The 25,477-nt window shown below is 51.1% G+C and overlaps 6 protein-coding genes across 6 annotated transcripts; 3 read left to right on the top strand and 3 right to left on the bottom strand.

The window, feature by feature from the left end:
• Positions 1-824: 824 nt before the first annotated feature.
• On the top strand, positions 825-2,196 carry IWZ02DRAFT_515078 (uncharacterized protein; the record flags this gene model as incomplete). Its single annotated transcript, XM_066770633.1, has 3 exons — positions 825-1,217; positions 1,278-1,510; positions 1,568-2,196. The coding sequence occupies 3 exons, from the start codon at positions 825-827 to the stop codon at positions 2,088-2,090; spliced, it is 1,149 nt and encodes a 382-aa protein (XP_066625588.1). The 3' UTR covers positions 2,091-2,196.
• Positions 2,197-6,581: 4,385 nt separating this feature from the next.
• Positions 6,582-7,925, top strand: IWZ02DRAFT_431088 (uncharacterized protein; the record flags this gene model as incomplete). Its single annotated transcript, XM_066766131.1, has 4 exons — positions 6,582-6,686; positions 6,856-6,995; positions 7,053-7,210; positions 7,330-7,925. The coding sequence occupies 4 exons, from the start codon at positions 6,582-6,584 to the stop codon at positions 7,923-7,925; spliced, it is 999 nt and encodes a 332-aa protein (XP_066625589.1).
• Positions 7,926-8,199: 274 nt separating this feature from the next.
• Positions 8,200-9,156, bottom strand: IWZ02DRAFT_480092 (uncharacterized protein; the record flags this gene model as incomplete). The annotated part of the gene is made up of 3 exons (XM_066769103.1): positions 8,200-8,826; positions 8,855-8,880; positions 8,909-9,156. 3 exons carry the CDS (start codon positions 9,154-9,156, stop codon positions 8,312-8,314), a joined length of 789 nt encoding a protein of 262 aa, XP_066625590.1. The 3' UTR covers positions 8,200-8,311.
• Positions 9,157-14,076: 4,920 nt separating this feature from the next.
• On the top strand, positions 14,077-15,867 carry IWZ02DRAFT_431092 (uncharacterized protein; the record flags this gene model as incomplete). The annotated part of the gene is made up of 6 exons (XM_066766132.1): positions 14,077-14,148; positions 14,197-14,433; positions 14,471-14,836; positions 14,971-15,035; positions 15,077-15,119; positions 15,145-15,867. The coding sequence occupies 6 exons, from the start codon at positions 14,077-14,079 to the stop codon at positions 15,865-15,867; spliced, it is 1,506 nt and encodes a 501-aa protein (XP_066625591.1).
• Positions 15,868-18,913: 3,046 nt separating this feature from the next.
• On the bottom strand, positions 18,914-19,709 carry IWZ02DRAFT_488525 (uncharacterized protein; the record flags this gene model as incomplete). The annotated part of the gene is made up of 2 exons (XM_066769471.1): positions 18,914-19,166; positions 19,231-19,709. The coding sequence occupies 2 exons, from the start codon at positions 19,707-19,709 to the stop codon at positions 18,914-18,916; spliced, it is 732 nt and encodes a 243-aa protein (XP_066625592.1).
• A 3,171-nt stretch (positions 19,710-22,880) lies between these two features.
• IWZ02DRAFT_515080 (uncharacterized protein) lies at positions 22,881-23,764 on the bottom strand (the record flags this gene model as incomplete). The annotated part of the gene is made up of 2 exons (XM_066770634.1): positions 22,881-23,243; positions 23,294-23,764. The coding sequence occupies 2 exons, from the start codon at positions 23,762-23,764 to the stop codon at positions 23,151-23,153; spliced, it is 564 nt and encodes a 187-aa protein (XP_066625593.1). The 3' UTR covers positions 22,881-23,150.
• Positions 23,765-25,477: the final 1,713 nt, after the last annotated feature.

Genomic DNA, 25,477 nt, shown 5'->3' on the forward strand with positions numbered 1-25,477 from the left:
GATGAGCGAGGACGGCTCAGCAAAACACTTATCTCTGCCACGCGCCTGAATGCTCCTTGTATGCACGCTCAACGTTCTTGAGTGCCATCTCGAAGTGTTCATTCTTGCTTATTCTGGCTCCTGATATTTCTAGCTCCCCTCCATTCAATGGGCATCAAGTCGCTCGAAGTTTCAAACCAATGTTAAAAGACTCCTGGCACTTGGCCCGCTGTTAAGCACAGCGTCTCTATGGGCAGATTCTTAGCTTGTATGGAAGGCCAAGTCTTTCTCCAACACGTCAGAATCCCACCCCTCAGTCTCGTTGCTATTGGATATACAGACCCGGACTGGAACTGGCCTTTTCTGGATCACGCCAAGAGACACTGTTTTCCAGGTCACGAGGCACGACCCAGTTTCAAGCCACAATTTCCAGGGCCTCATACAAAGGAAAAAAAGAAAGAAAAAAAAAAAAAAAAAAACTCGTACATGGGGACGTCCTAGAAAGAGAAATTTGTGCACACGGTCCATGAGGGTTGGGTCCCCGGCGGTGTAAGACCTGCACGATTTGTCTATTCTTCAGGTTCTGGCAGCAACATTGCGGTAAGCCCTTTGGATGCTGACAATCACGTCATCGTCAACGTTGATGGGCTGGCTCATTCAGTGTCGCTAGGTTTCATCGGCGTTGGGCGACGTTTTCATGGCGTTGTGAGAAAGCAGTCACGTTGCATTGGTAAATTGACGTCATCAGCAACATATGACATTCCAAGAAAGCTACTACAATTACTTGACGCTATCAGACTTGGATAGCATTTGGCTAGAGCAGAGTGCTTAGCGAATTTTTAGCTATGGAAGAAAACAAAAAACCTCCCTCAGCTTTACCTTGGAGGGGGAAAAACCATCCGCCCATGCTTCAAAAAATCATGAAATCCAAGAAGAAAAGAGACGGGAGCCAAGACGCAAAAAACCCGGAGCTATTCGCCGAAGAGAAAACTCAGAAAAATCTCAGCACCAACCCAAATACTCCTGCAAGCGTCCACCTCGCTCTAGAAGAAGTTGTCTTCATTGTCGGCAAAGTCGGTCGCCCAGTCGAATTGTTCGGCCTGGGACTCAAATGGGCCCTTGGACGGCTCCAGGTCTTCGCGCTGGCCCATAGCGCCAGCACTATCGGCGAGCGGGAGGGACTTGATGTTGGGATGTTCAACATCCTGCTCGATACGACGGAAGTAGCGAACCACCGAGTCCGTATCCTGTGAAGATAATTCAGAAGTCACGCACCCACGTCGCCAAACTCGGAAAAGTCGCCCAAAGACGCCCACTCCAATGTGAGTATTATGGCTTTTCACTCCTACTGGAGCTGTTCTGACACTGTTCCCTTCGCACAAAGACACGGCAAAGACGACATCGACGACTCCACACCGGAGTCTACTTTAGAAGAGGACGATCACACCTCTGCGACGGATACCAGCTCTGAGGCCTCAACCAATACCGACTCCGAGGTTCACAATGATGAGGAAGAGGAGCCCAGTGAATTGTAAGTCCACTTTTGCGATTAATAGCTCTAGTAGAAGCTAATATTCCATTGTGGCAGTCACGAGGTCGGCCTTGGTTTCATTCGCCCAGGAATTCCCCAGTATTACGGAAGACGTGAAGCTGCAGAGAATTTGCGAGGACGGAACGGCCAATTCCGGGGCATCAAGCCTCAGTCAGTCTTTCGAGAACTTCCTACAGACCATTCCATCATTGCTGGCAGGATGCCCAATTGCTGCGTCCAGCACGCATGCAAGATGTTTAACAACCGCCGATTCATTCAAAATATGGCGAATTATGCGAAGGAATTCCTCAAATGTTTTCACGGACAGCTCAACTTCTGGGACATCTGCTGTGAAGAAACAATTTTTGACACCAATCGGGCGCTCTTCAAGTCAGACGCTTCTACGGATGTCTCAGGCAGCCACAATGGTTGTCTGTTCATTGCCCCCCGCCGAGGAGATGGCCCACGGGCCGGCGTTATTCGTCGCCGATGCTCGATTGACCGCCTCAAGGAGCATTCAAATGCCATACACTTTTTCTTCAGAACACACACAAGAAGCATTCAAAACCTCATCCGCTAGGTAATCAGGAGCCTTTCAGGACATGGCCTTTTCTAAGTACATCGGTGGAGTAGAAAGGTGGTGCTGTCGCGCCTTAGGAGGCTTCATGACTTTGAAATTCATTTGGGAAGTTGTATTGGGCATCTTCACGGGTTCAAGTCGCGATCAAACGTCCAACGCGGGCGATTGGGGTTTGGGTGTCTACGACTTTGCGGTTAGGTAGTCCAAATCAGGTCCCGTCGCTCACAAGCGGATGGGATTCGACATCTCCTTGCTCATCCACTCTCGCCGCCTGCAGAGAATCATGCCCAAATCGCCTCGTTCATCCGAATTTGTGCTTATTAGCGTTCTGCGCCGTGAGATTTGCAACCTGTTGCTGTGGAGTGACCCGCTTCTCGGCCCCGGCCACATTGCCTTTTGACGGCCGGTACAGGGAGCATGCAGACCTCTCCTTCTGGTAGAGGAGGAGGGACATTTGTATGCTGGAAGCACACTGGTAACTCTATTGGTGGCTGGAATCCGGGTTCATTATGCTATATGACCCTGAAAAAAATTCCCTGCCCGAATTTGGTGTCCTTTAGAGATTTTCTCACATTGCCGAGAAGCAAGGTATGGAGCACGTTGTCCTCAAGAATCTTGTGGTCTAACTGCAGTCGACAGCCTATGGTTCTAAAGACATGACGTTGGTGTAGATTAGGCGTCGATCATGCTGCAGGACAATGGAACTCAATGAGTTTACCTGGCTTGTATCCATACAACGCCATTGTATCCTGAAAGTAAAATCGGGAAAATGGGAAGTCGACTCCGCTGTCATACTCAAAAATGATTGCTACACGCATTTGCTTCCGTTATATTCCTCATTCCAGCTATAACCTTGAGCGAACAACTTGAGAGCCCGGCGATCTCTCTCAAACGCCCTCCCGAAACTCGTCTCCCGCCTACTTCTTTCCACCACGTTTCCTCACCTTCTCCACAACACGCGCAGAGCGGCGAAGCGGGTGGGCGGCTTCAGCGCTACAAATTACATCAATCAGTGCCACATAGAGACTCGATGAAGAGTAAGAGCTTACGGTTCGGTGCAGTTCTCTAGACTCGCACCTGACTGCTCCCTCTTGGCAGCCTGTCCCTCAGCAGCAGCAGCAACAGCAGCTTCGCGCCTCAAGCGCTCCCTGGTCTCAATGTAGGCCTTCTCATCCAGGCAATGTCTCGGCGCATCGGCTCGGTGTCAGGCAGGTCGTGACGTGCAGCAATCCTGTTGAAGTTGGGGTCTTTGCCGGGACCTTGGAGCGACATGATGCTTAAATCGAGGTCCGTATTGGAATTGGGGCGTGCGACGGGAGTATTGATGTTGATTTTGAATGGTGTTTGTGAGGCGGAGAGACCAGGTTTGAGAGGGGAAGCTTACCAAAATTGGGCGGTTAGTGTGGTGAATTGCTAGAGATGAAGTTGTGGAGAGAGATTAAAGTGGAGAGAAAGCTGATGGAAAGCTGACCTGCAAAAAATGTGGTGTGTTGGTTGTGTACGGAGGGAAGCAGCGACGAGAAGAGTCCGTTGCGACCTGCAATCATGAGCTGTACCATTGGCCTACTGCTACCGTTTACTCAAAGGATCAAATGTGGAGCTAATAGCCGAAGTCGAGGCACTTCTAGTGCGATGTCATACTAGAAGACAGTTCCGTATTTTGTGCGGTGCTCAAGAAGTCTTGAGATCCAACTGCTTTGGCAACACGGCTCAGATCTGACATAAACCCATCTCATCACCAACCCCTTTGAAACCTGCACCTGCTCATCCTCTTGCTAAAACATGGCCTCGATCTCTCCCCAGAATAAGCAATGCATGACATGCTTGCAAGACCAGGAGTCGAACTGCTGCACAGAGCATTCTTGTCAGTGGCAACATGCTGTGTCTTCTGATTAACGGGAGCTTGCCGGGAACATGCGGCCCATCACTAAAGCAGTACTTGGTGAAACATCAATAGATGGCAGATTCAGAGTGCACTCGACAAACGGTAAGAAGGCTACAATCTGGTTTGCTCTAACAGAGGACAATGTCTAGCCAGCACCAGCAACTGCAAGACCAAACCTCAGAAAAAAGGAGCTGTCATAAGCACGGCGATTCTGATTCCTTGTCACATTATTCACCTTAATATCAGTATTAGACCCTCAAAAGATGACGAATATACGCCAAAGAAGACTGCTGGGACAGCGGTGGGTCTGGGAAAAAACTTGAAAAGGATGGCTGGTGGTTAGGGGAAGAAGTTTCCCTGCGCGCATTCCGGGCCCGAATACCTCTTGCGCATGACATTCGACCACGCTGAGTTATCGCCTGTCCCCTATCTATTTTCGATTTGTATGTAACTCCGGCGTGAAGAAATATCGTCGGGCACCTAAAATGGCGGGACAGACCTGGATACAACGGCTGTCGCGTGACAGAATGTTAACCGCAAACATTCTCGTAGAGCACAAGTTGGGATAGAGGCACTTCGAAAGCTAGGAGAATCCATAAGTATGTACACACAGGTCTCCTGTTGAACAATAATAGGAGCACTCAAGCCCCAGCTCAACAGAGCTCATGACCGTGTGTGTCCTAATTTCTTCGACAGTCCGTCGATGCTACATCGTCTCTGTGCAGAGCCACCGGCACAACGTCCTCAGCTCGATCGCCAGCAAACTTGATGAGGGTTGGAAGGCCTGTGCGCCTCGTCTCGGGTGGTATTGACGTCACTGGTGGTCAGCGAGTTCCATGTTGCACCTTTCCTGCGTGTCGACTTCGCAGACAGAACAACAGGCACACATTTCTGAAAGCCTTCTCTGAAATTTCAGCCACTCCGACACCAGATCATTGCAGAACATCCACACCTATCCGGCCGGGATACATTCACGCAGTACGCTGACACAACATTGCCACCTCAAGCCCTCAAGCTCAAGGCCTGTCACCAGGCTATCAATACCCTATGCCTACGTCCAAACATCCTCGTTTCACCGCTCTGTCCAAATCAACCATCCCAACGTCCAAACCGATTGAAATCTTGGGCTCGACCACTTGAAAGCCTACCGATCCAAAGTTTTCCGTGACTCCTCCCAGAATGTCCACCGACAAAGGCCAAACCATCGCGTAAGTAGATATCCCCCGATTTTTGACCTTTCTCTCTAATTTGAATGATCGACATTTAGCGCCGGATCACCACGATTAGCCAAATGCAAGCGTTCCATTTCTTCCTTGGAAGACGATCGCAAGGTGAAGCTCGCCGGACAATCTGATCTGCTGGACGGATTGGTCGAGAATTTGGACAAGCCCCATAAGGATTAGAAGGAAGCAGAGCCTTGTAAGTGAGTTGTCTTCTTTCAAATTCTTACTGCGCTAATGTGAATGAGCAGCCGAGGACCAGCGACGTAATGACTTCCGTGTGCGGGCTTATTTTGTGAGGCATGAGATCGCACCCGACGACACGGTCACACTGCTTTAGTCAGTGAAGCTGCTCCATCCCCTCAGAGATTTACTGGCCATAAAACAGACCCGCACAGTCAGGCAATGGCAGACTAACATCTTGAACTCTGTCAGGGATCGGGTCAAGATGATCTGTGACCGGAGTAGTAAGGACGGCAAGGACCCCGCGAACATGTCAAAGGAAGAGCGATTTAGTCAGCACTCTTCCGTAATGATCCGTTTGGAGTGACCTCGCAGATGTGGTCCCCCGTTCGAAGCGTCGACTTCGACGTCATTTTCAATATGCCAGCGGGCGTAAGCGATGAGACCAAAGAAACTCTGAAGCAATGGGCCAACTACTGCTTCAGAAACTGGATGCATGCCGCCGAGATGTTCTACCTCTACCGTTTCCTCGCCCATGTAGACAAAAAAGTCCTCGAGCCTTTCGCTGGAGAGACAGAACACACCCTTTGGAGAAAACTCCTCCTCGAGGACTACATGTAGGAGACGCCCGACGTACGCGACGTGCCGGTGACCTCTGCGGTCAGCTTCAGGGCGAAATGTCGAAAGACTACCGCCAATTCTGATTCTCCCGCCATCGAGACCATGGACAGGGCCGATTCTTGAGACCTGGCGGTCCTTTTCATTACCCGGTACGCATCCAGAACAGTAGCCACCACTCTTCAGTCGCATCATCACCGCAATGGCCTCAGTCCCTTGCGCAGGAAGTAGATGCAGAATTCAAACCACAATTTTCCGTTTCTAGAGTTGACCACAAGTTACTTGTGGCACGCTCGCGCGCAATAAATGCTTCCGGTATCATTACCTCACCATGTCGACATTCTCCCAATCATCTGCCTACTCGAAAGTCGAATGCCTACTGCTCCTAACATGCGTGGGTGCTTGAGAGCTTCATGTTTGCGCTGTGTTGGCGTCGAGGATACACCCTCCCAAGCCGTCACCGAATGCTCTTCTGGCAGTTCACCATTGCACGATAAGAGCCACCCAACAAGCAGGCGACACACTCTCAGGCCTCGCGCCGGACCGCTGAAGCGCAAAGTATGGCAGTCAATTTGCGCCAGGAAAATGGCTTCGGTCGACGTGCATGGCGCGCGATCTGGAAATGCAGATCAGACTGGAGTCTTCAAAGTTAGCTTGAAAGCCCCGGAGCTGGTTGGCTTTGTAGATCTTGTGCGTTCCCCTCACGGCGTCCTCACGGCGTCCGGATAACGTCTTCAAAATCTCTCATGGAGCTCTTCGAGACCCTAGTGATTATTTTCGAAAGGCCTCGCGGATTACGCTGAGAGTCGACCCATCGAGATTCGTAGCCATCTTGAAACGAGCCTCTCAATTCTAATAGCGTGGTGCAGGTGCCTTGGCAATGTTAGAGCACGACAAGACCTCAAACCTTGCTCTGTCACCTGTCTCGCCAACCATGGACTCCACTTCCCCAGTCGCCCCCCGGCCGGCCCAAAAGACTATGAAGGGAAGACTCAAGAGGTGAGCAAACTGTTGCCGCGCCGTCAGCAGTCTCTAACCTGAATGGACATCTTTTAGCAAGCGCGAAGACCACGACGTTAACACTAAGCCCAAGGCAGAAGGCTCAGGCATCCTTGCTGGTGACCGCGAGATCTTGCTGGCAGGCCAGTCTGGGGTTCTTAACGACCTCTTGGGCTATGTGGTTTCGCAGAACACAAACAGTCCCGAGGTCTCTCGTAAGTGTCCTACGAGAAAACACAATCATATATCTCCCTTATAAGCTTTAGCTTCGAAAAAACGACGTACGAGAAGGCCACCATTGTTCGCTCGATGATCTACCCGGTCAACCATGAAGTTGACCCCGCGGATAAGATCAAGCTACTGCAGCAATTTGACATGTGGAGCCCGTGCATGACTTTTGCCGCCCGCGCTTCGAGCAGCACGACGGCCAACTGGCAGACCAGGATCTTGGGTTTCGTCGCCGAAAAAGTGGAAGAGCGTCGTCGAGCGCCTGCAAGGTACAGAGACGAACCTGGTGGAAATGGAGCGCAAGCCGCGTCTTGGCATCGGGCAGCGGAGTACCGGAAGAACCCGATGAAGAATGCCATGGATATGTGGGCCTCAGTCAAGAACGTTGTGGAGTGGGCGGTCATTTTCAATCCTCTCTACGCCATCAGCAAGAACATGGAGCAACAGTTGAAAAATTGGAGGACCTACTTCCTCCGTTGCTTCACATTCGCGGCTGAGCGCTCCTTCATCTTCCGCCACTTGAAGAAGTTGAAGCCCGAAGCCGTCTTGGAATTCGCGGCGAAAAATGAGGAGGAGTACAGCCTCTTCAGGAGCATGCGTTTGGACTCGGGCATGATAATCGTTAACATTCAAGACCTTTCAATCCCACGGGATTTGGCGTACGCGCAAAAGCGCCGCCGAACCATCGAGGCCGTCGACTGAGTTGGCTCCAACGGTAAGCTGGCTTTGATGACGTCCAGTCGGACGTTGATGAGTACATTGTCGTCAACACTCACAACATACACCTCCTCTCCTAGACGAAGGTTTCATTGTAGGCAGCATTCCCCCGATATCTGAGCCACACTGACAGATGACTATGGGCGAGATGCTACCAGGGTCGATAGAGCTACCGAGGTTTTGTAACCACATACGACAAGGATGAATTCGAAGGGAGAAACGGTTCCGGAATAGCATAAAAACGAAATGCGCAAGAACAGTTCAAAGAATGTATTTTAAGCGGATCTCTCCCTGAAGATTGTGTCATGGCCAATGCCATCCTCTCTGCCCAGGCTGTTTGCTGCAGTGCTAGCAATGGCTCAGCCAGGTCGCTAATTACTGACAGCTTCTGCACACCATTCTTCTCGAGCGGAATGACCGACTGCTTCTGCTTGGCGAAGAATGAAAATCCATCGCCGAGAGGGGTGCGGTCGAAGTTGTGCGCCTTGATGAGCTTGCCGCTGTTGAGCACAACTATTATCCCCAGGCGACAATTCAACGTTCATGTAGCTCCGTTCAATCAGGAATCCGCTGCTTTTGGTGCGGGTAAAGTCGACAATGACATGATAGAACTCGCGGCTCGGCACCCACTCGACGGTCTCGACGCTGACCTCAGCGATCCTGCGGTCGAGCTGCTCCACGGCGAAGGTGCGGGCTGTGACGTAGGCAGACAGATACGCCACATAGGGCGTCAATATCGTGATCGCGGCCGGATCGATGCCTCCGGCCAGGAGTTTGACGACCGCGTCGATGACAACGCGCACGTTGAAAATGTTGTAGGTCGAGCCAGACGCTTCGACTGCCGACTCAACAGCGGATTGCGGGTCGATTAGAATCAGGTAGCGGTCTAATGGCCACGAGTATGCTTTTATTACCGCGTCGATTAGAATCAGGTAGCGGTCTAATGGCCACGAGTATGCTTTTATTACCGCGTCGAAAAAATGGTCCTGCCGCGAGCCTTGGGTATACGATCGACCTTGGGATCGGTTGTCAGGCGCTTTTCGTACGCGAGGTAAAAGACAAGGTTTGAGATTGCCTTCACACTGCGATGCTGTTCCGTCAAGTCTATGTAAGGAACGCCGAGGAACTGCAGGAGGGTCTGGAAAGACAGACGCCGCAGTGCGCGCAATGTGTTCTCATAGTGGACGACAGGAGGGAGTTTACGGGAGTCGCCCATCGTGATTTTGGGGCCGGGGGGTAAGAAACTAAAAACCGGCTACATATACGAGCCGGTCGCACAGGCGGCTTCATCAGTGAAGCTCAGGAGAGGCTTGATCTTGTCATGAAACGATAGATCGCTAGATCCGGCGACAGTTGTGGCTAACACGTCATACTCAAGAGCGGCGGCGTCGCGCAACTCGTTTTGGAGTTCGGTAAACTCCTTGTTCTGCCGCGGACTGAACTTGTGACCCTCCTCGAATTATGTGTACCTGGTCGAGAACTTTCGAAGCGATCGGCAGGAAACTTGTCAGAGAGCTCATTCGGGTGGAAACCAGATATTTGGAACATATGTTCGTCAAAACTGTTCGAGGTGTTAGGTCCCTGTACGCAGTAGCAGTTTTGGCTAGAACGAATTGAAAGCGGCGCAGTGGGGGCCTAGGTAGCGATTTTGAGGATCTAGAATGGATTAAAATCGAGGAATCAATCTACGAACTCAGAGGGAGTTTTCCCGGCCGTTACTGGGAGGTGATAAAGCGCTGCAAGACGATGCCCCATCCATCCTCTCAAACACTGCTGAAGCCCGCGTATATTCTCGAGCGACGCCAACTCAAGATCAAAGCCCAGACTTATGAAGACGTAGACGCCAAGCGGTGAGATCGCCAAAATTCACTCGGTGCTAGCCTTGTCACATTCTCAGCGTCTTTCTCTAGCTTGTGGTCCAAAGAATTCGTTCCCGTGCTTGGCTTTGTGGAGGAGCGCCTCGAGTTGAGGACTTTTTCTGAAAGTGATGATGAGGAGAAGCGCAAGAAGGCTTCGTGGCCGAGACGGCTCGGTCGCTCAGACAGCCTGCCGTTTTTACTTAATTTTTGTAGATATCCGGAGGTGCTGTTCGGAGGTCTGAGAAGGTCAGCTGTTGCGCGTCAGCCGAGGGATTGCGTGATCAACCTACTCATGAAGAGCGGCGCCATCGCAAGTGTGTGTTGGCCTTGCCGCGGAAGAGGCGTGCAGCCGTTCTGACTTCGAATGCACTCTATGACTATTCAAGAATCGAGCGAAAGCAGCGCCTGGTGCAGCTGCATGAACACTCTGCAGTCCAAATGCATCATGCTTGACAGCGTAGTTTCGAAGTGTGGCTGAGCATGAGCGGAGAATTGTCTGAGACGGAAGTGTGAGTAGTCATGGATCAAAGCGCCAGCGGGAGGTGAGACAGCACGAAAGCGCTTCTCGTGGCTTCGAAGGTTTGGCCTTTCCAGCGGATGGGACAGACGCATCGTACCAAAAGCGGAGGGCGGTGCGGTTGGGAGATGGGAAGACAGATGAGGGCATTGGCAAAGAAGACAAACAATGGCTCCCGCGGAGAAACCTTACCAACATCCGGACATGCCTCCTCCGCAAAAATAAACCAATCAAGAAACAGGACGAATCTTCTGACAGGCTCTGTTGGTCGTGGTTACCCAAGGTGCTACTCCGTATCCGCGCTGCAGTGTCTAAGTAAGCATCGCACAACGTTTTCTGATTTGGATGCTTTGTCATTTTTCTCAACGGTAGACTGCCCTTGGAGCACGAGCGGCAGACAGGAGCGACTTGTGCAATTTCGATGCGTGAGCTACACAGTTTGAAACAAAGAAGTAAGCTGAAGATCTGAGGTTGAAGGCAACCACGGTCACGGCACAAGATGTAGTCACTAACAAGCTAGCTGATGAATTAGTACCGGAAGCCATATTTTATTTGATTGATTAAGGCCCGGCAAAAACCGGTGCGCAGACACGAGGAAAGAGAACTTGACTCAGCGCCTGTCGCGGAAAATGCCAAAGAGGGAAGGAAAGGAGAAAGGGAAAAGAGGGAGGGAAAATAGTGTAACATTTTTTTTTCCCTGGGGAGCGCTGAACCCGTACTGCGCGCTCGGACACTCCCGGGCTCTGACAGCGTCAGACGGGCATTGTCGCGTAGGGATCTTCGAGACTGGCGGCAGATCCAAAGAAGAAGGGAGAAGAGTGCCCGACTCTGTTTTGTACAGGCTGAAAACGCCTATGCGGGGACGGCTGAACCCCAAAAAGTAGGTTGTGTGCGATCGACGGCGACGGTAGAGCTGTGCGAATGCAACGGACAGATTGCAGTCAAGCTCGTCAAAAGTAGTCAGGAAAACTATCGACAGGACCAGAGAAACCACCTATCTGCACATCCCGGGTCAGTAGGCTGCGACCAAAGGGTGTTGGAGCCCAGTACGGAAGTAGGCGCGCTCAAAAGGGCAATGAGCGTCTTTGGGGAAGGAAACAGCGACTCATGTTTTCTTTTTTTGGAGTATTTGGCAAATTGTGTTTGTCATACGATCTGCTGGCGTACATTGTCGAGACGGATCGTCAAATGACAGATCCGAGGATTGGGGAAGGAAGTCTGTCCGTTGGAAAAAATTGCTTCCAGAAAGACGAAAACGGCTGTCAAGTTGTGCTAGCCTCGCAGAGCACGAGGTAAAAGCAGACCAGGTACTTACTTGACACGAAATTTGAAGTCCTTGAGGCGCTCCTATGCAGTTGACCCGGTGTCGATCAGGCATTATCGTGGTGCGTCGTCGAGAGGCAGATCGAGAAAGGACAAAAAGAAAAAAAAAAAAAAAAAATTAAAATGAAATAAAAAAAACAAGGTGAAGAAGTGTTGAAAGGGCTCTACGCCTGGGTCCGCTGGCGCGGCACATGGCATGCCTCTCGGAGTTGTCGTGGTGGATCGTCAAGAGGCAGATCTCAAAATGAAACAAAGGACCGTAGAACTTGAGGAAGAGCGCGACAACATAGTCTTTGCAGTTGTAGAAAGTGACTGTGCAGCCTACGCTATCTCTGGATGTCTCGGGGTTGGCGTTGGCGCCCGCAGGGTTCGAGTAATTTGGTCGAGCGTTGTCGCCGACGCTCCCAAAGACAGCCCCAGAACTCAGAGCCCCATTTTGAATGCTGGCGGCACAAACGATTTGCGTGTCGTCTTTCGTGTCGTTCTTTCTGATATCCTGTTTACCCTTGAGAGGTAAACGTCCGAGTTTCGCATCGAAAATCGCTATGGGCGCCAGCAATTGCATGGCTTTGGAAGCGTTGTACTGGTGGGTCGTGCAGCACCGCCACCTCGCTAGCGTGGGGCCGCGAGATTCCTGACCGCCAGCGATCCCTGGTCGTCTAGCCCCCGGAACCTTCTATGCACGGTTAGCGCCAATGAGACCCTGGTCTGGTTTCTTGACGACATGCCATTAAGTTTCCATGCTCCATTGATTGAGAGTCGGATCCAAGAAGACGTACTGATAGAGTCCACCTGGAGTTCTAGCGATAAGAGTATCTCTCTCATGCTGTGCCTCTTGGAGCCAAAAGCCCGGTCGCATTTGACGTCTGACAAGGAGCATTCGATGCTCGCAACAGATACTCCAGATACTTGACGCTATTCTGTACGGCACCACAGATCGCCCCCGCCCCCCCCCAGTCAAGACCCTGATAATGGGTAGTGAGATAAGTGCGCCAGGCTTACAGCTTGTCATGAGGGGTCCGGGGTGCGTAGGAAATACCGACTGCCGGGTGACATTTCTACCAATGGTGGATGCATCCACATTGAACCCGCGCAATAGAAAGATCCAGGACACTGGAAAGTTCTGCGCAAGAGGCTTTCTGGACCGGAGTGCCTTACATGCCACAAGAAAGACTACCTGAACATTAACATTGCACTGGCCGTCGCCATCGGCTGTGGTTTGTCGACGAGAGATGAGTGGCGAGCATTCGTCATTAGATTAATCGACTGTTCCTACCTTTGTGCCAATAGACTCTGAATCAACGCCGCACACCTAGTGCTAGAAACCCCAGCACAGAATAAACTACTCAAAGCTTTTCGAGAACCAGGAGTATACCTATAACACAGAGCATCCCTACTAGTAGTAGCGTGCTGCACCGTATAACTATCAGGAACTTACAAAGCAAATGCGACCCGCTATTGAAGCAGCCCATTCAGGGTCACCAAATAATAGTCGCGATAAAGTTGAGTCAACGAGTGAAAAAAAAAAAAAAAAAAAAAGGCCACAATCTAGTTAGATCCAACAAAGAATGACGTCTGGCCAGCACCAGCCCTGCCAAAGCCCAACCTACACAAGCGTAAGAGGTCATGAGCGCCGCACAGCTGATCTTTCATCATCACCATCGCTTTACCATGGAAAGCACATTGCTAAGCACGAGTATCCCACCTATGTGGCAACTGACTGTGTATCACCGACGCACATCTCATACTAAAGACTCTAAACTAAAACAACCTTCGCAAAGCCTGTATCCCGAATCCGGAGTGTTCCTGTGGTTATCAATGCCGCTTCCTGTCGCAACCGGGTAGGAGATAGTCCCTTCGCATTCCAAATCCACTTTTCAGCTGCCACTGAAGCGCTGTCATCTGCCGTCATAGTCGCGTCATCAGAGCATTTTTCAGCACCTCCAGTCGCGCCCAGGGAACTGTCGTCCGTCGTCCGCCACTGCAGCTACGCCCAGGGAGACTACTTGTCCGCATGTTGACTCAGACGCGATTCCCCCAATTCACATCGCGTCAGTCGTGGCCAGAGACAACAGGGGGCACTTTCAAGCGCCGCGCGCGTCTCGAAGAAGACGCTCATATGGCCTCTACTCCTGATCGCATGCTCAATGAAGTAATAAATGCCCAGGAAAACGGCGAGGGCTAGACCAGACGGAGACAGAAGAGTTGCCGCGCCTTGGGAGCTGTCGTGTGCTACTGCAGTCACGCTTCGGGAGCAGTCGTTAGATGATACAGTCGTGTAAAGATATTCCTGGAAAGAGTCCTTAAATCCGTCCATCATAGTTTGGCACATGTCACTCTGACGGCTCATACTGCGAAAACGAAAAATGTTTTCGGTACGCCAGAATATGTTTCGTGAGAGGCATGGCCGGGAAATCTCTCGAACAGCTTCTGGCTCATGGCCTTTGATGAGGCGCACAACGTCAAGGGCGGTAAAAGCACGAAAGCATGGGAAATCAAGCGGCGCATGGTACGACACCCCAATGTCACTATCATCAGCACGCCAGTGCTGAACTAGCCACATTATGGTTACGGCCTGACCAGCTTTTTGGAGCGACAAGATCTCTGGGAGCAGTTCGGGCTCACCGAGAGGGAGGACAACCCCTTCGATTTTCCCGAGGACAGCCTGGAAGCTATGTGGCAGTGCCGTGCAGGCAACCTAACAGGCGTTCTCGAATTAGATGAATGGAAGAGGCTCGGTTCAGCACGACAACATGCTCCGCAAGACGTTCGACCGATGCCTTATCGCAAGGAGGTACGACACCAAAGTCAACATTACCGTAGTTGGAGAGAATATCTTGCCCATTCATTCTGATATTGTGTATATCAAAGGCAGCGCTCAGCAGGAGAAGACCCTTAAAGACGTCATGGCTGTGTGCAAAAGGGAGCTGCTGCTAAGCCTGATTTCACACACTGGAAATCTAAAGCTTAAGTTCATCCCACACGTGATTCGCAAGGCGTCCCAAGCGGGCCTGTGGTTTCCATTTTTCAAGATGGCCAGTTGGGGTGGTTCCGGCTCAATCAAGTCCATCCGCCAGACTTTGAAGCGCATGGATCCAGAGCAAAGGATTGTCCATCTCATGGAATACATCCATGGTAGGGAGCAACTTTGCTGGGCTTCGACCCCACCGGCCTCAAGGCCGGAGCTCTCATCACCCGTGTGCTCAAAGAAGGCCCCAAGCTGCAGTACCTGATCTACGGCTGCGCCTCCAAGCGATTTCTGCTGCGGCGGAAAACGATCATCTGGGTGGCGTGGTCCTGGCCGTGATTGCTTGTGAAAACTCTTCTTCAGGCGTGTGGAATCGAGGCTATGGCATACTACGCGCACCTGAGCGATGAAGACCAAGCCAAAACCCTGTAAGGATTCTGCAACAACCAAGACATTTTAATTTATGTAGGATCCTATTCCGTCTCCGGCGAGGGTCTCAACCTAAACCAACTGTGTGCAGGTGTCGTCTGCTTGCAGTCGAGCACCAGGGATCCTCGCCAACTGCAAGCGATTTATAGAATCGGGAAACTGGGACAGCAACGCGAACAGCAGTCCTCCCCTTTTCGTGTCTACGAGTGTCTGGACTTCACTCAGTTCATGTACAACATCAACAAGAACTTCCCCTCTATATTTGTCGGTATCAACAGGAGCGTCTCTACTGAGGAGACAGGGGAAAATTCTGATGGATTGCAGGTCGTGCTTTCTGATTCAGAGATTTCGAGGCAAACAATGTTTGCGCAGCTGGTCGAAACTGTTTTCTCGAGCTCTCCCGACCAGCTGCGTGAATTCGAGGATTCTGATGGCAAGTATGACAGCGACAGCGACAGCTCCAGCTCTGACAGCTCCAGCTCCAAAAACCCAAGCCTCAAAGACAAAAGCTCGGACAGCTCCAGATCTGACAGCGGCAGCCAGGAAAGTGACGATTCCGACGATAGCAACGACGACCGCCGCCCCGACAATGTGAATGTCAAAATGCAACGCAAAGAAGAGCTTTTGGGCGAGTTCGATTCGCATCGTGACCGGTTGTGCGAAGAGAGGCGCAAGTGCGAGAAAGCGGACACAGCAATGACGATTGACATGTGTGCAGTTATGATTGAAGGGTTCGAGGATTCTTTCCAAGAGTATCTGGTGGAGTACAACTCACCGTCCGACAAAGATGACCTTGACCTTCCGCACACAAAGAGGTCGGATGAGTGGTGAAGAGCTTGTCTTGATCAATCAAGTATCTAGGAATCTTCTCAGCTTGCATGAAGTCAGGAATCGTACTGTAGAATGAAAGTGGGAGGGCGAGCAGATGGCCAGACGGTTTGGCCGACTTCCCCTTGCTAGTTTAGGTAATTTCCAGCGGGTGACAAATCACTTACAGAACGCAAACACATCTCTTCGAGCCCATGTTCCGCCTGATCACTCCAATTTCCTGCGTTTACTACCATAGTCGCGCTTCGGGAGCCGTCGTCTGCCGCAACCTTTGCGCTTAAGGAATCATTACGAAGAAAAGAGCCTGGACTTGTTGCTCTCCAATCCACGAGACACATGTTGTCGTACCCGAAACATTTTTCATTTTCGCAGTGTGAGCCGTCTTCGAGTGTCGCACTTGAGTGAACTTGTGAGAGACGATCATGACGCACGGGTGGTCGAGGTGGAACTCTTCTGAGAGCCGGTTGGGGTCATCTCTTTTGAGCGCGTTGATGGGCCCAGTCGAGCTTCCATATCGGGAAAATTTGTACCATGCAGGCAGTGCGTCCTTAGCATCATCAAGCCATTTCTGAGCAAGGCCGGTCGGAACCACGATTGCAATGGGTCCTGGCTGTCCGAATTGCTTTTCGCGCTCCTCAGGGTCGACCTCTTTGGCGCGACTGATCAGGACATGAACGAGACCCCCAAGCCTTGAATAGTCTTGCCTAGTCCCATCGACTGGGCTAGGGAGGCTCTTCTTGGATGGTCAAAGGAGCTTGCTTCTTCGACATCCAAGCGATAGCCTTGATCTGATGGTCTTTGTGCTCGAAGTCTTGCTTCATTCCAGGAATGCTGGGAATTTTCGCGCCCATGCTGATTTTGAGGTACGCGCGAGCTTCTTGGGTCATCATGCCGATATCTCCGTGGCCGTCCAGATAGGTTTTGCTCGTCAGACACAACAGCTTTCAGTCACTGCCGCAGACCAAGGGCGAGTCTCACACCAAGGCAGACAAGGCACCTGGTTTGCGACCTATCGAATCTGAAAAGGCACAATATTGCCGAAAAGGCGCTCAATCCAAGCAACCCGGTCGATCGTTGCATTCTTTTCCGCATGCATTTGACCAGCAATACATGCAGCTCGGAGGTCCAATGACATTCTCCAGGAGCATCCGTTTTCTTTCGCAAACCTCATGTAAAGACAGACGAGACACCTGCTTTGCGACCCATCAGCTCTGAAAAGACACAATCATCACCGACAAATCAGCCCAACCGGCCGCTGCGTTCCTTTCCGCGTGCGTTTGACCAACAAAACATCCGGCTTGGTGGTATTGCGTGGGCTCAATGAGATCCGGAACAATCTAAAACAGCGATTCAGTCTCGAAAATAGCCATCATGCGACTCCTTGCGATATGAGGCTACCGATTCGTAGGGCGGCTTGTACAGGTGGTCTTGCTTTTGGACTTGCATCAGAACAGAGAGACTCTATGACTGGGGTCCGTCACGGCCACACGACTTGAAAATGTCAGCGATCGTAGTATTGTTCGATTCAGCCATGGTGGACGATCTGCGCAGGGGACCGTGGCAAAGGCCACGGCATCGGGACCAGCGGTAGGACCAGCGGTGGCGACGACGGTGCTGCTCTCGCTGTTGCGGCGTTGATAGCTGATAGGGGTTTCTTTTCTGTGCATGTGCTTAAGAACTGCTCATTGGAGGAATCAGGCGAAACCACTTGTACATAATCGTCATCAATCGTGAGGTCGATGTCGACCTTAGAGATGCTGACTTTTCAGGCGCTTAGCAGGACGCTCATCGTCATTCGCCTCCGTTTTCAGCTCAGCCTTCCGATCCTTGGCTCTGCGTCGATGGCGTTTGACGCAACAATGGCAAGGTTCTGCCTTATCGAGGCCGAGCGGCTCTCCATGCTTCCCTTCGCGAGTCGGCCGATGACGGCCTCAAGGTTGGGGTGGTCAGTCATATGTTTCACACAGTTCAGTCTTCTGAGAATGTGTGATCGGTCTGATGCGGTCAACTTACCACAAAGCTGCAAGCCTCGCAGGCGAGACTGAGATGATTGGAGAGCGAGGAGTTGTTGTGGTGAGCAAGTTGAGGGGAGGGGAAAAGGGCAAGGGAAGTGTTTGCACAGCGATGAGGAGTGCGTTGTCAAGGTGGTTGGAGAGGAAAATGAATGTTGGTGGGCGAAACAGGGTGATGGAAGAAGAAGGTTGCGGGGAGGACCGGCGAGAGAAGGAGCGAGAGACGACCACCCGCAGGCAGTCGAGGCCGCGCTTGACCACCTCAAGCGGGTGATCACCACCACTCGGGCGTCTTCAGAGCGCTCTACCGCAAACGAGGAGCATTGATGAGTCAACTGTGCAATTTGGTAGCGAATTACATCCATTCACGGACCCCAAACGACCGGTGGAGAATAAACGACCGAGTTGCTGGCTTGAAGCGCAAGCAAAACATGTCGTGGCGCAGTGAGGTGACTACCAATAATTGACCTTCAGCATGTGGGGAGGACATTGCGCGCGCCTCTGCGAACGCCCGCTGTCGATATTCCGTGGTGGCCTACGGCGGTGGTGGGCTGGACGAGTGACGAACAATGAGGTCTGTTGCAGGCTGTTTGCTGTTCCACTACAAAAGAAGAAGAAAAGAAGCATTGTTTGTTCACATTGCTGCCGGGAAGCCTCTGCGTTGAGTCCATGTGAGACATGTGTTGCCCTTTGTGTCTATCGCGAGAGGCGTTTGGAAGATCGCATCATTCCACCCAGAATTCTGCGAAGCCTAGTGCCTATCTTGTCTGGAAACTTGCCTCTCGGCTGGAAGTCACGAGTAAGAGGCGCTCCGTGTGGCGATCAAAACTTAGTGTAATCTATCACTTTGTATGAACAGATTTCGATTTATTGAAGCAATGGAAAGCACCCGATCATGGAAATAAAGCCATCTGGCAGGATCACTTCTCATTACATGTTTCTATACTAGACTTCATTCCAAGAAAAGCAACTTTCGAATCTTGTATTCGCCTTCGTCTGGTTTTCCCGACACAATGCCGTTCATAAAGAGCAAAGAATCAAAGCTGGGGCGGGAACTCAAACACAAGCATATTCAGACAAATCAAAGACGAGTCGTCGGCGTTGTCGTCTCCTCGCTTTCTCTTCTTCTTCTTGCGGCCCCAGAGAGAATCTTTGTTGTGATCAAGCCATGTGGTTGTGAGTATGCGATTAGAAGTCCGATTGCTGTAAACACCCTCCTTGTCCGGGTCTTCGCACAGGCCGCGGCGGAAACACTGCTTCATCGAACTAGCCAATGTTCGGTAGTCGACACTGTCCCCGCATTCGAAGAGACAGTGGAGTCCGGCCGGACAATCGCAATCGCCGCTGTCGAAACATTTCTTGCGACTGTTGTTGTCCGTCGGGGTCTCCGCAGCGATGTGGGCGGGATTGGACGCATTGCAAATTGTTGCAGCGGTGTGAGACATCCAGTGAGCCAATGACATAGGACCGCCATTCGTTGCGTGACACGAAGCCACAGCCGATGGCCATCGCCAGCGCAAGATTCATCTCGAAGGAGTGAGTCTTCTCGGGGCACCATGTGCAGTCGTCCTCCAAGGTCGAGCATCGCTTGCGTCTCGCGAAGTAGCGATTGAGCCTGTCATTGTACGTTGGTGCTCTGTGGAGGCATCCATCCTTGTACGGGCCCGAAATGTCGAGAGGCAAGGTGCCTTCAGGGAACAAACTTGGGTTCTCAGTGACGACATATTGACCCAAGGTTCGGTCCCATTGCCGGATATCATTCCCGAGCCAGGCCTCGAGGAATCGCCTTGGGTAGCGTTGTATGTCTTGCATGAATCTGCGGTTGTCGAACATGCAAACAGCATAAGCTAAATACGACGCGCCGCAACGTTTGTCTCGAGGACAATGCGTGTTGGGGATTTTCCGAAGGAGGCAACGCGTTGGGATACTCTTAGCGCGGATGTGTCGCTGGATGGCACCTCTCTGAGCGCAGCTGCAGCGCTGACTGGCCGTCCTTTGAGCACGACCGGGCTCGACAAAGATGCAGGAGTAGCCTGTTGGGAATGTGTCGGGAGCGTCCTGCTCCGTGGCATGGACAGCTGGGTATGTAGCGAGGCAGAGCCCCCGTGAGGAAGTGATATGGATGCTAGGTCAGAGATCTCTTGCGAGGATTTGTGCATGTAACGGCTTCACCAGACGCTGAGGTTGAATTAACCGACGAATCGTGCAGAGAAGCAGATGAGGGGAGTGGGCTGAAGTTTGGAGATGGACGTCGTCGATTGGATTGGCAGCAGTGCTCGGGTACATGTAGTGGTGAACCTGAGCAGTTTCCGGAGCAGTCGAGGAGAATCGACAATGGGTACATGTCAGCAGGTGTGCAGAGCAGACGGTCCATTCTCCCATTTGCATCCGCTTGTGGAAGCTTCAATCGTAAGCACGGCGTTGTGGTTGCCGCGCCCGGGGAGTCGCCATGAAGGTCTTGCGGAAGCGCTTGCTGCATGGCCGGTAAATACAAGGTTCACAGTCTGTCGACCTTCAATTGAATTCACCTTGCCGTTTCTTTTTCTTTTTTTTCTTTTCAATTTTTTTTTTTTTTTTTTAAACACAATTTGCTCTAGTGATGTGCCGCTCCAGAGTCCAACCTCAACCCCCAACTTTATCATCCGATCCACGACGCCAACCATCACCCACCACCATCACCAATACATCAAACCTCAGCACAACACAACCACTGACATCATGCCTGCCAGCCCTGCTCCCCCATCAAACACCCCGTCCAAGCGCACTCGTGCGGAGCGGAACGATGACGACGAGGATCTGTAAGACATTTGGCTGGCTGAGCTTACCGGGCAGCAACGCGTTGAGCAGCACTGGAAAGTCTACTTCCAGCGCAACCCGGTCGCCATTTGTGTCAAGATGCATCAGCAGGTTTCCTCGGTCATCAAATTCCACGTCATTTGGGACCCGCTCGAGGACGCCAGCGACTTTATCATTGATACCAAGGAGCAATGGCAGGACTTCTTTTTCCAGTTCTTCACTGCGACATGTAAAGCCGTATTTGCCCACTATCTCCTGCCACATCTTAACTCTGGTGATGATGCTGTCCTTTTTGAGGGGCACATCGGCCTTCTTTCATGGTGGTGTTAAATGGAAAGCGAATTCGAGTATCCACCCATCTCCCTCCTACCGCTCAGAGCCGTCTGTGGTCCTAAGGTCCAGCGCGAGGGCAAGCTAAGGTCGTAGCAGGCTTGGACCGCTGTGAGCATTTACACCGTTACGGATTCAAGCCATCAGGCCTTCGGCGCAACAATGTCCAATGTATCTGACCCAGTAGAGCATGACCTCATTTCATGAGCAGAGTATGGGTAGAAGTTTTGCTTTTTGGCGCGTCTAGTGGATTCCCTGGGGATGTTGCATTGGCACTACAAAGGATTCAAGCCGTCAGACCTTTGGCGGAACAAAATTCAATAGAATCGAATGAAAAGACTGCCCTGGTGTCACAATCATCTCCCAATCTACGTTTTTATAATAGTGGTATCTGAAAGCTTTGGTTCCGCGCCTCAGTATGTGAATCCACTATCCTCTGATTTACGGATGTCTCTTCAGCAAACTGCGCCTGAATAAGCGTTGCCTGACAAAAACACTAAGGTTACGATGACTCGCGCCCATAACTTAAGACCGGCAACTAGCACGCTTCACCACAAGCAAGCGTGCCCGCGTACGACCAAGTGAACAATTGAAACATCTTAACTAAGCGCGCGCACGCAACAGGACGCTTCTTTAACACAATCACTTCACGATAACCAGCCCACTATGGCACATCTCTTGCTCCCTGGCCGTAAAGCTCTAAAATAATGTAATAATGGCGACTACGACGACTACTCCTCTTATCGACAACCTCCTTGCGCTTCCGCTTATGCTTCACTAAAACAATTTCCCTTACTCAAGCGCCTAACCGACAACACTCCAATTACACCTTTGCGTCACTTAAGTCATGGAAGCGTCTTACTCTAACAGCTGCGTAAAACGGTGGTGAAAACCTAGAGGACAATAGGCATAATCAAATTAGTGAATAACTAGAGCACCTTATCTTTAGCTATCATTAACAGTGACGCGAGTCTTCATAAGCTTCTTATAGGACTTTAACACTACTAGTAAGGGCGCTATCTTCCTCCTTTTATTTAGGGAGCTATTTTAGAACGCGCCTACGCACTAGTAGAGTAGCTAGCTAGCCCTAGGTATCTATTTATGCGTCAACTTACTCGTTATTATACTAAAAACCTTACAATCATCTCCCATCCTTTATTTTCATGATACCTAGTAATGGGATTGAGAATGAATAGATGACAGGAAAGAAGGGTAAGGAATGGTTTTGCGGTCGTGATGGTTGGAGCAAATAATGGTGGAATTTCTAAAAAATTCCGGTGTAAAAAATGTTACGTGCATACAAGGAGCACTTATTTACTTGTCAGCTGTGCTAAAACTAGCATTAGATTGGTTAGTAACTAAAAGAACACTATGTCCCATCCCGACAAAGAAGTTTGAAAAGAGAAGCTACCCCTTATTAAGTCCTAAGCACTCCTCCTCGCTTCATCTAAATAGGTAGAGGGATATAGTAATTGAACACGAGGATGTAGTTGTTAAAAAGGGGGAGTTAGTAATCTAGCAACCTTCTTGACCTCCTCGCTCGCATCCTCGGGAAGGTTGTAGATGGTGCGGAAATTGACCACACCCGCCACACGGCGATAGATGGGGTTCTTATAGTGTAGCGGCACCCAGAACGTGCGCACGTGCTGTCCCTTTATCGTGTCCGCCAATTTAATCTTTTGTCCCCTTGCCTTGTTCATAACTTTAATAGCATGATCGGTGACCTAGGCCAGCACCTTGTGCTATATTTATCGGGCGGATAACTTCATCTTGTCGGTCATCCACAACAATTAGAACGTCTCCCGCTTGTCAGGACCGGACATCTATGAAGTGGTGACGTTGTGAGTGACTTTTCATTGAAGCTGCCAATATGTCTCAGATGTTTGAATGCTCCCTATGCGCGTCCAGCAATTTGCCAACTAATTTATCTGACTTTCTCATTTCAATTGGCGTCCGCTGTTGCTGCTCGGTCATTCTCTACTCTTCTTCCCTCTCCTCTAATGACCCACCATCTCACTGCCGGGCCAGTCCAGAACATTCTGCGATTTGAATGGCGACATTATGCTAGCTGCAAACCCCAGCACCAATCCAAGTACGCGTTCGTGTCATCCCGCCAGTTTCAAGCGCGCCTCAGCTTTCATCATCGCTTCAATTGAGCTCGTCGTCAAATTGCTCGGCTTGCGACGGTATCGGGTCCTGTGATGGGTCGCGGTCTTCATGATGGCTAATAGCACCAGCGTACTACAGTCGCAAGGGACAGCGTCTCGAGGTCTACTTTATTGTATTTTCACCCTCATTGTGATGTCGTCGACGCTGAGATTTGAAGTCGACAATATCAAAACTGATGGCCCTCGGCGTGGCTCAGAGGTGAAAAGAAGCGGCTGGACAAGATTCGAAATCATGAACGTCTTCCCCGTCCCTGGAGGTCCCTGAACAATGCCGAGACCATGGGGCAGGGAACGAGTCATTGCAACTGCAGCTGCTTGGCCTGTGGTAAGCCTCGATTGTACAAGATCCATGGCTCGAGAAGACCGCACATCCTGCTCAATGCCTTCGAAAAAGTCGAGCATGCAATCATTCATGTTGCCGTAGCCCACAAGGGCAGCCCTTTCCCAATCAAGCTCCCAACCTTCGTGAAGTTGTGCCATGCTATCATTGATGCGCATCAAGGGTTTGCTGTTCTCGAAAGTGTAGGAAATAGACACTGGCGAACCGTTTTGCAGTGCCTTTCTTGATTCCTGCAGTGACTTCATGGCTTCCATGGGGACGCAGGCAATTTCAGCCCTGTCGTACATCTAGTTTTCGTCCGAATAACCCCGGTAAAGAATGACCGATGTTATGTTTAGTGGGGCAAATGGGATACGAGAGATGACCCTGGCACTCCACGGAATGCCTTCATCATCCTCCTCGTCCATGTCGTTGTTGCCATTCAACCAAACACGAAGGGTGTCTCCTTCGCTGAGCCGATATGTCGTCTTGTTGTGGTTGATAATGCCAAAAAATTGAGTATTTCCCGTATTTGGGATGGAAATCAGGCGACTTTCGCCTCTGAAAATTTGCGATCGCTTGCCAACTATTTCTGTCTGCTCGGCCATGGCAACACCCGATCAGGGTCCGGTAGTGCTCCCAGCTGGGGAAACACCACCTGCCTGTCAAGAGCCAGTGGAGGTCGTGAAGCCTTTTCAAGAAGGTGCCCCTTGCTGTCGTAGAAACTTCGGAGAGGGTCCTGAAGACGGTACTCCAGCATGCGGTCGTTCAAGGTGTCGATTTCCTTGGCAAGAATTGATGAGCTTATGAGCGCGTAGACAAAGCCATGGCTCGAAAAGGCTGCCTTGGTGCGATCGAGGAGGTTTTGGATAGATGCAGGGCGTCCAAACGTTGCGGTGAGATTTGCGGAGGGTGGGTGTGGAGAAAATGGCACGGTGACCAAGCGCAATGGTTGACAATTGAGGGATGCGGCCCCGATGTACGACTGGACGACCTATTCATCAAATTTGAAGAGTTTCACGACGTCTTTCTTTGTTTCTTCTGTGACCTCGGAGTATTCGACCAATGCGGGCTCGTTGCTGGCGCTTTGGATGCCATCTCGATTGAGGCGAATCGTAACATCGGTAGATTTGCCGGGCTTTTCGACATCTCTGGCTTCGGCAAACCCCAGTGAAAGCTCGACGAAGAGTCGAAATTATCGAAGTTGGCGACCGTGAAGTCGGTCGTCACATTGCCCTCACCTGCTGGCGCTGGCTTGGGCAAGTTCTTTCCTTCCTTGCGCGCGCGAACAACAGCTTCGTGTTGGAGGCCGTTGCCGAGGATAAGCGACGCTGGAGCTCCAGCGCTGGGGGCAAATGCAAGGACGCAGCAGTGCTTGCACTTCTGCTGCAATGCTTGGAGAGTCGTTTGAGAGGGCATTTTGGCGTTTGCAATGTGCGTGGGGGTGGCGGTGCTGACAGGGATTGATGTTTGGTTGTGGAGCGACGACGGCTCATGGCCCCAATGATCTGTGTCTGGGTCGCGGTAGCCCGGCCGATCAGCCGTTAGGCCGACGCTTGAATCGACCTCACTCCACGCGTTTGGCAAAGTCATTGTTTCTCCACGTAATCTTTCCTTCGCTAAAATACAGTGCAGAAAGCAATCCAGTATCTTCACCCCTTTGCTTAAGGTGATGGCGCTTTTCGCTGCGGCTTTCCTTTTCTGCAGCGAGCCAAGTTTTTGCCTGTTGCGTATTTTGAATCACATTTCTGGCCGTGTGCCGCTCGGACCCTCCATGATCTTGGACCCGACACCCTAGCTTGCCTACATCAATCCACTCATTTCTACATCTACCACCTTCAACCTCCTCCTACCCGCAATCCCTCAAAGCCATTGTCGCAATTGCTCCAACGAACCCACGTGCCCGCAATCGCGATGATAACTATGAGAAGTAAGTCATTGGTTCAGCTTCTTGAATTTCAGAGTCGCTCTGCCAGTTCTTAGTCCTG

The sequence above is a fragment of the Phyllosticta citriasiana genome (assembly GCF_038021145.1).
Source record: "Phyllosticta citriasiana strain CBS 120426 chromosome Unknown IWZ02scaffold_3, whole genome shotgun sequence".
NCBI lineage: Eukaryota > Fungi > Ascomycota > Dothideomycetes > Botryosphaeriales > Phyllostictaceae > Phyllosticta > Phyllosticta citriasiana.